This window comes from Temnothorax nylanderi, unplaced genomic scaffold (genome assembly GCF_030848795.1).
Source record: "Temnothorax nylanderi isolate EJ_2023f unplaced genomic scaffold, tnyl_v1.0 TNYL_tig0313_pilon, whole genome shotgun sequence".
NCBI classification, from domain to species: Eukaryota; Metazoa; Arthropoda; class Insecta; order Hymenoptera; family Formicidae; genus Temnothorax; species Temnothorax nylanderi.
The window spans coordinates 154,806-164,611 of record NW_027249375.1 but is presented as its reverse complement, the minus strand read 5'-3'; the positions used below and the strand labels follow the sequence as shown (position 1 = coordinate 164,611).

Below are 9,806 nucleotides of genomic sequence, written 5' to 3'. Positions count from 1 at the left end.
GAAAAAGGAAGTAGGATGGCATCGCGTGTAGTCGATGTCAGAATAATTGACACTTTTATTTTGTAGGTAACTTTTATAATTTTATATATAACTAAATATTAGCACGATGGCCGCATAATGCACGCACGCGTGCAATGGCATGCTGTCATGTGATGTCCAGATACTGCCGCACCTGATGAGCACAGTGACGGCACATTGCGCTTAACGGGCAATGCAGGTAGCATGCTAGCATATTGCAGGTCAAAATTTTCGGCATCGTTCATAAGATAACAAACAATACTTATCGTGATAGCACCGTGCTATCACTGTCTGCTTATCGATATAAAAGTGACACAGAGACAGCATAGTTTTTACATGACATGCTGAGCACAGCGTGCGCTGTCGTGCTGGCACGCTTGGTTATCGGGGAAGTAAGAACAGTAGGTACCATGGTAGGTACACTCCGTCAAGAAGTTGGAAATGAATATGGCGATTTGCACAACTAATAACATGGCACTGTGCTAAGGGTTCCTACCCAGGTAGAACATAGAAGTCATAATGATATCATTAGGATATCATCATGACTTTATTTCTCTCTTAAAAGTCACTGATAAAAAATGACGCAAAAATGATATAAAAATGAAAAAAGAAATCGTACGCTATATTATAGATAAAAGCGTCCTTTGGTTCCCAAAATATTTCTGTTGCTTTAATATATCGTTGAAATAATGTAGACAGTAGAAAATACAATTGTAAATGGTAATTAATATATGTGACTTTGTTATGACCGATTCTTGAGAACTAGCCACATTGGTTCTTAACCTATATATAGCGCTATATAGGCTGCGTTCGGTTTGGGCGCTCACGCGCTGTAAGCATCATTCTATCTTCGTTGCACATCGAATATCAAACGAAGATAGAGCGATGCTTACAGCGCGTGAGCGTCCAAACCGAACGCAGCCAATAGACAAAAGAAGTCTCGAGAAGAAGAAGACTTCCCGGCACTTCCCGCGTTCCCGCTATTTTCGCAATTAATTCCGCGTGGATCGGTGGATTTTCCAAGTGCGTTTAGCAGATTTTCGATGAGAGAGGCTATAGTGTTTACAAGGTAAGATCTGCGCACAATGAAGAAATAAGAATAAATATTAAATGAATAAAGGAATTATATATATATAGAGTTTTAGAATCAGTCTTCTCAATAAGCACTAGAGATAAATAACAGGTTATGTTGTATCTGTATGATATCTTATTTCTATTCATTGTGCGCTACGTTTATCTCATCTCTATTTCTAATTTTTATTTTTAATATTTAACATTTATCCCTGTTTCTCTATTGTGTGCAGAGAGCTATAATTAAAGAGTTATATTGAGAATCCACTTTCGAATGGTCGTGAGGAAACACACTGAGATTGTAGCTGTAGAGAGCTGTACAGATTTTCGTGATCGTGAAATTCACTTTTATTAAATTGTCATCAGATTACATGAAAATATATCATGCCAGGCAATAAGAAGGTATAAAGCTTTAAAACTTGTTTTATTATTTTTCCACACACACACACACACACACACACACACACACACACAGAGTTAGACATATTCTATTTATTATACAATTTACATTCATCTTCCAATAAACATGTATATATGTATATATTACAAAACTAATGAAATATTTAATATTTTCGTAAAACAGAATTAATTGGTTCTTCTATTGAACATATATATCAATACATTTATAGTATTAATCCTTTCTTTATATTTTATATTACAGAGAGCCTTATTTAAGAGAAAGATACCATTCAAACATAGAATTAGTACTAAAAAACACATCAAATTAAATGAACTTAAAGCTATAGCTACGGGATCTATTAATAGTAATAATAGTACTCAAAGGCATGTGTGTGAGAGCAATAATGATGATACAAATGTAGATTCTTTCCTTGAGAATCACATAGGTTTTCAAGAAGAAGGTGGCAATTATCTTAATATAGATCCAGATTCAAATCTTTGTTCAAATTCCTCCAATTATTCTGACAATTTTTCCATCAGTAGTAAAAGTAATAGTACTATTGAAAACAGTGCGTTTATAGATTATGATGATATAAATAATGAGCAAAGTATTGCTGAACAAAATTGTGATAAACAAAGTGATATAGATGAAACATCACAGTTTAATAATGAACAAGAAAAAAACAATTACTTATTAAATGCGTTAAGAGAATGGTCTTTGAGAGGAGTTTCAAAGAAAAAGGTTGATGCATTATTGGCTCTGTTAAAACCATTATTTCCTTTTCTGCCTAAAAGTTACAAGACTTTATTGCATACTTCGAGGAAAATTATTGTCAGTGATCTCGGTGATGGACAGTTTTGGTATAAGGGAATCAAAACAAATATTCGACAATTACTTTCAGACGAATATATCTATCAACATGGTGAAATAGTGATAGATATTAATATAGATGGCATTCCTTTGAGTAAAAGTTCTGAAAAGCATTTCTGGCCTATTCTTGGAAAATTTCGAGATTTAAAATATCCTTTTCTGATTGCTGTTTATTTGGGCTCTGGAAAACCTAATGATGTTAATGTATTCTTGGAGGAGTTTGTCACTGAAGTAGCGAATTTACAAGAAAACGGTTTTGAATGGAGTAATGGTACTACATATCAATTTAGAATTGATAATTTTGTGCTGGATGCTGAAGCTCGCTCGTTTGTAAAGAAATGCGTTGCGCATGGTGGTTACTATGCATGTGAAAAATGTATTGTGAAAGGGACGCATTACAGAAATAGAATGTGTTTTTTTGAACAAAATTGTCCACGTCGCACAGATGAATCTTTCCGTAATAGAGATAATCCTCGCCATCATAACGGTAACTCAATATTGGAAGATATTGGAATTGGCATGGTTTCTCAATTTCGTCTTGACGTACTCCATCTTGTATATCTGGGTGTTGTAAAAAGAATGCTCTATTTTCTTATAAGTGTTCGTTCTCGGTGTACATTGCCAGATGCAGTTGTGTTTCAAATCAATAATATGTTGCGTGATATCACTGACTGTTTTCCAATTGAGTTTACTCGAAAACCAAGGAGCTTAGGTGTTCGAAATAAAAGGGAAAAGTGGAAGGGTTCTGAATTTAGAAGATTTATATTATATGATTGCATTTATGTTTTAAAAGATCATGTACCTACTAATGTCTTCCAGTGTTTTCTTCTTCTCCATTGTGCAATTTATATCTTGTGTAGACATGATCTTTTTCAAGAAATGAAAATTAGCTCCAGAAGAGGAAAAAGTCATTAAGCCAAAAAATCTTCCTACACTGCCCTTAAATAATGAAGACTCATTTTTAGAAATTCAAACATTCTTGATGTCTGATGATAATTTTTATCCTGTAGTAAGTATACTTGCATCACTCATAATAAATATAAAATAAATTTCTCTGGGCATTATATTTAAATTAAATTTCTCTACGCTTGTTGTTGATTATGGATGCAATTCACTTGACACTACAAATGTTTCAAAGCATTCTTTGATTGGCCAATTTGTAAAGTTTTTTATTCTGATTGGTCAATCAAATGCTTCGAAGCATTTGTAACATCAAGTGGATCGCATCTCATAATGAAGAGAAATTTTATTACATATATATGTAATTAGTTATACATAAACTTAAATTTTCCTTTTTTTCAGGTGGATTATTTTGTGAAATTAATGAAGATTGATTCACAAACTGATGAATATACAGCTGTTGGTCGTTTATTACCAAAAATAATATCAAATTCTTTGGCTCGAATGATGAATTTTTCAGGGTCAGGTGATAAACTTAAATTCGAAAATACAAAACTTCATGAAGCAATCAGTTGTAAGTTAAAATTTGCGTAAAATTTATTCATAAATTATATTTATTGTTTTGAACAATGCATAAACTTTTTTGTTATATTTTTTATTTTAGGTGCTGTTTTGAATGTTTTCCCTCAGAGCAATTTAACAAAAATGGAAAAGAAAATATCGCGATGGTTGTACACAAGTAATCAACGAAAAGTTAATTAATATATTTTTCTGCTTTATATATATATTTTTAATAATTGAATATTAATTGTAGGGGTAAAAGTCAGTGGTGTAAGTCAAATTTTTAAAAATATTTACTCGTGTGCATAGATGCAAATTATATATTGTATAGATTGTATCTATGCGCACGAGTCAATATTTTAAAAAATTTGACTTTAACCCCTCCAATTGATAAGTAGTATAAGAGAATATTTTCTAAAAAATTAAGTTCGTTTTTGTTTTTCAATAATTTACGGTTCATTATATTATGACTTTTTTGTGATACTATTTTGTGATAATAAGTATTGACTTATGTATTGATAAAAAGAATGTTTTCGTTAAATATAATTTTTAAGATGCAATTATATCTATAGATAGTGGCCTAGTTTACACCGATCACTTGATACGGGTATTAAATAACTAGTGAATTAGTTTGATTATTGGCTGATCAGCTTAAATATACTATTTGATACGCGTATCAAGAGATCGGTGCCAACTAGGCCAGTGTAGCCTAGTTGGCTATGTCCTAAAAAGTAAAGTTCCTTTTTGTTTTTTCATAATTTGTAGTTTATTAATATAAGACTATTTTTTGTGATACTGTTTTGTGATACAGTAGTATTTACTTACGTATATTGATAAGAATTTTCTTTTGTGCAATTTTTAAGATGCAATTATATATCTATAACGTATAATATCCAATTTTATGCTTTTTTTTACCTTTTTGACATCTTTTACAAATAAATTATGTACATTTCAGATAATATGAATGGCCACATTCAGGAGAACGTTTATTTTGCATCTGTTTTGGAAGTTTTCTTTGCTAAGATTAGATTATACTTTTAGATTTAAAGAAATAGTTTTATCTTAGCGAAGAAAACTTTCAACAGTTGCAAAATAAATGTTTTACTGAATGCAGTCAATCACGATAACACCAAAATGATGTCAAGAGGAATAGAAAATGATTACAAAAACTCACTTTTTAATCATGATTTATCGCCTATTTAAAAATTCAAAACAACGTGAACTACATAGAACTCGTTATCCCAACGAAATATCCGAACGTATTGGCATATTGTAAAAGATTCGCGACAATAAATAAAAACAGAGTTCACGTTGGAATCGAAATCCGTTAAAACCGGAAATCTCGTGAACAGAGAGCATAGAAAATTTGATGATTAAATAAAGTACGTAGAAATTTTTCTTCTCTTGTTTGTCTAATTTTTCTTTGTTTTTATAATTTTCGTTTCCTTTATGAAAGCAACATGCAAACTCACAGATTTCAAACGGAAACACCCTTATTTTAACATAGTTGAATCCGCAAGCCTTTAACCTTAATTGCTACTAAAACCCTGGTACTAAAACTACGACGCAACATTATCGAGCGTATGTATCTTGTTTTTAATGTGCATACATTGTTCGTACATAGTTCAATTCCAGTCAGCTGTATATTTATTCCCATAACGGTCGATAATTTGAAGAACAGTAAAGACCCACACAGGACACTTTATATGAGGGACGTCCTACAGATATCATTTTGGGATATCTCAATAACCGCAGGACATCCCAAAATGGTCTCAGATATCCGGTGGATATCCAGCAGATGCACAAGTGTCTGGCTATTTAGTATTTTGCAGACATCTCAGATTACGTCCACAAGATATCTGAGGCAGACCGAAAAATGTCGCAAGATATTAATTATGTAGCACTCGCGATATTATATGGATAATTATATAGCACTCATCTCCAGTCGAAATAATCAGCTGAGGTGGTAACAAGAAACCGTATTGACCCTTATCGCGCAATTTGTAGAGAAATACGATAGGTTTACGGAAAACATGGAAGAGGTAATCTACGCTAGAACCACTCAACCTATGTTTGTCAGTTGTTCCCATCTCATATTGGGTATAGTACTTCCGTTGAGAAACTGACGAGTAAGGTCACACACACACGTAGCAGTCTTGCTACGTGTGGACCAAGTGGACCGACCTGGCACGAAAGCCAATTTAATTTAATTTCGAGACCGCTCAGGCGGCTCAAAAATCCGAACGCAGCCCGAAGTAGGGAGAAAACAGCACCGCGTGCGCAATAAAGCCTATCAATCTCCCATGGTGTACTTAACTTCCTTTTCGTCGATATTTTCTCTGCGCTTTTATCCGAAAATGTGAACTTCCTTCTCTGGTGACGTCATATCAGTTGTGTATGCGAGAGATTCATTTTGTAAAAGCGAAATTGTTCACTCTTATAAACATTATTATTTTTTTACATTTTACAATATTATATGTTGTAAATAAATTAAATTGCTAAAATTCGTCGTTTTGTTCCAGAGAAAAATATTGCAGACGACAACTTTTATAAATTTGACATGTATTTCTTATGTAGATAATAAATGAGCCTATTCTCTAATTTCCGATACGCAATCGCTTTCTTTAAAACAGCGAGAAAATTCCATAGCAAATACTTCAAAGTTTATTGCCGGACACGGAAATTCATAAACGTGAATATTATGCGCTTGGCACATTAAGCGTTTAACAATTATAACTTTATCGTATAATTCTCAAGAAACAGTAAAATACGGCTTGTACTTATCAATAAGTGCAAGAAAAAATATTTATCTGGAAGTATTTCACTCGCAAGTTGGTCTTATTCGAAGTAAAGGAATACCATTTTGCAGAAACTTATAATACTTTATCCCTTAATTAAATTTTTAATACTTCCAACTGCTAACAGTACAAATCGTATAGTACTTGACATACAATCCGGGCGTTATATGTACGTAAATCGCAAATAGTTTTTAAAAAATTAATTCTTTCACTCTTATCTCTTTGACACTTTAGCCCGTCACATCTAATCTGCGATAAAATAATTTTTAAGAAAACAGAAATATATATGCAACACAGTGGCACTGCACGTGTCAATTCACACATTATAACGAATGCAGTTACTTAAGATAAAGTTTTGTGATTAGGATGTGTAGATTAACGGGAGATTGTATTTATGTTTGACACGTATATACGCTTGCTCTTGAACATGTCTAGTTTTATTAAATTTTGAACAAATAGTTTTATAATTCAAAAACAACTTTATTAAAAATGCATTATGAAATAATGTTAAATAAGTAGCAAATTTAAAAGAATCAATGCACTTATTTTATTTTACTGTCATATGTGAAAATAAGGTGCTTTAGTATAACATTCAGTGCTGTGATAAGCAAAAATTAAGAGATGCATATGAAATATAAGATATGTAATTATTGTATGTCTTAAATTACAAATTTTGTCAAACATTGTCTAGTGTCGCTTCTACGTGGTAGTTAATAAATTATTTAATGTTGATATCTTTTTATGTGATTTATTTCATAAAAAGATAAATATAAAATTCTTTTATACATATGTATAATTAATTAAACCAATGCGCTAGTATAAAATTATTTTGTACAGTCTCACAATTATCCTTACATCCTTATATATTAATTATTTAAAGAATAAATTAACACCCATAACTTTTAATACTCAAAAAGATCAATGTTACAGAAAAATTGTAAATAACTTTCGTTAAATTATTAAGGAATTTTAAATGTACAAAAGAAAAACATACGATTTTATTACATAATGAGATATGCGATATATAAGTCAAAAAAATAACAAAGTAAACATTTTTCGTTGCAGCTAGTGGTAGCAGTATTATTGACCCAAAACTCCCAAGCTCCCCAAGCTTGACGACCAATTTCAAATATGTCTCCTCCGAAAGATAGCCCAGTTTCTCCGCACGAGCCCCACTCGTGCGGGGGGTGCAGTTTGGAATATAAAAATTCCTGTGATCAGATGGACTCGAACCCGGTTTCTCGGGGTTACGAGTCTGGCGCTTTACCACAAGACCACACTGCCACACATGAGCAGGAAAGAATACAAACATTTTATAACATATTGTTATAAATGTAAACACATGAATGGCGGACATAAGCCTCACATATGCCCGCCATTGCACCGCGGCGTCGACGTCGAGTTCGAAAGTCGCGATCGGTCGGTCGGTTTGTCGGTCGGACGCTGTCGCGATAGGTTGGCGTGCTCGATCGTGTTCGGACGTGTTTTGTCCGGACGAAAAATTTTTTCAAAGAGGCTTTCGACAAGTGTTCTATACTTGGTTATATACTTGAAAGCTCGTGCCGAGATGAATGCTCAAAATCGCTTCTTTATGATGCAATTCAAGACAAAAAGTGAACGTGAAAGTGAGCAAAAACTAATGAGAGCCAAACTAGAAAGAATAGCTGCAGAACGCAATACTTCAACGAATGTACCGCGTTTTAGTAATAAACATTTTTCGTTGCAGCTAGTGGTAGCAGTATTATTGACCCAAAACTCCCAAGCTCCCCAAGCTTGACGACCAATTTCAAATTTAATGTCTCCCCCGAAAGATAGCCCAGTTTCTCCGCACAAGCCCCACTCGTGCCCGGGGGTGCAGTTTGGAATATAAAAATTCCTGTGATCAGGTGGACTCAAACCCGGTTCCTCGGGGTTACGAGTCTGGCGCTTTACCACAAGACCACACTGCCACACATGAGCAGGAAAGAATACAAACATTTTATAACATATTGTTATAAATGTAAACATGAATGGCGGACATAAGCCTCACATATGCCCGCCATTGCACCGCGGCGTCGACGTCGAGTTCGAAAGTCGCGATCGGTCGGTCGGTTTGTCGGTCGGACGCTGTCGCGATAGGTTGGCGTGCTCGATCGTGTTCGGACGTGTTTTGTCCGGACGAAAAATTTTTTCAAAGAGGCTTTCGACAAGTGTTCTATACTTGGTTATATACTTGAAAGCTCGTGCCGAGATGAATGCTCAAAATCGCTTCTTTATGATGCAATTCAAGACAAAAAGTGAACGTGAAAGTGAGCAAAAACTAATGAGAGCCAAACTAGAAAGAATAGCTGCAGAACGCAATACTTCAACGAATGTACCGCGTTTTAGTAATAAACATTTTTCGTTGCAGCTAGTGGTAGCAGTATTATTGACCCAAAACTCCCAAGCTCCCCAAGCTTGACGACCAATTTCAAATTTAATGTCTCCCCCGAAAGATAGCCCAGTTTCTCCGCACAAGCCCCACTCGTGCCCGGGGGTGCAGTTTGGAATATAAAAATTCCTGTGATCAGGTGGACTCAAACCCGGTTCCTCGGGGTTACGAGTCTGGCGCTTTACCACAAGACCACACTGCCACACATGAGCAGGAAAGAATACAAACATTTTATAACATATTGTTATAAATGTAAATATGAATGGCGGACATAAGCCCCACATATGCCCGCTATTGCACCGCGGTGTCGACGTCGTCATTCCTCGACACCGAAACTTCAACGAATGTACCGCGTTTTAAGCAGTAAGCATTCAGCCACACCAAATTAGCTGTGCTATTGTATAAAATACGTTAGATTTCAGGAGCAATGTAAGGATACCTTAGATTTAAGGAATGCGGGTCATCAGTCCACAATTCCCGAGTGTCTTGGAGTTGGAGTGATTGCCTCCTTTAGGCCTAGACACCGGCCCTGCTGATTTTGGTCCGCCCCGGGTATTTTATTTCCCCGGTACCCTCTATTTCTAGCGAGCTTTCCCCTATCCGCCACCTGGGGAGGCGCCCGATGGAGGATCAGCAACCTCACACGGGAGTATGACAATTATGACGTCAGATACTTATCTAAAGATCAACTTTTTTGGACGGTTAATAACTGTCGAAATTCAAAACACAGATAGGTGATCAGATTGGTTTGTTTGAAAAAATCCAAGAAAAATTAGAT

General features: G+C 34.7%; 1 protein-coding gene across 2 annotated transcripts; it reads left to right on the top strand.

Annotated features, from left to right (window-relative positions):
- Positions 1-516: 516 nt before the first annotated feature.
- On the top strand, positions 517-4,710 carry LOC139781058 (uncharacterized). 2 transcript variants are annotated; one of them, XM_071719871.1, is made up of 5 exons: positions 517-1,087; positions 1,323-1,491; positions 1,751-3,368; positions 3,662-3,833; positions 3,924-4,710. In XM_071719871.1, the coding sequence occupies exons 2-3, from the start codon at positions 1,474-1,476 to the stop codon at positions 3,272-3,274; spliced, it is 1,542 nt and encodes a 513-aa protein (XP_071575972.1). In that variant the 5' UTR covers positions 517-1,087; positions 1,323-1,473; the 3' UTR covers positions 3,275-3,368; positions 3,662-3,833; positions 3,924-4,710. The 2 variants fall into 2 exon arrangements, with proteins under 2 accessions (XP_071575972.1, XP_071575973.1); XM_071719872.1 differs by having other exon boundaries at positions 517-1,491.
- The last annotated feature ends 5,096 nt before the right edge of the window (positions 4,711-9,806 follow it).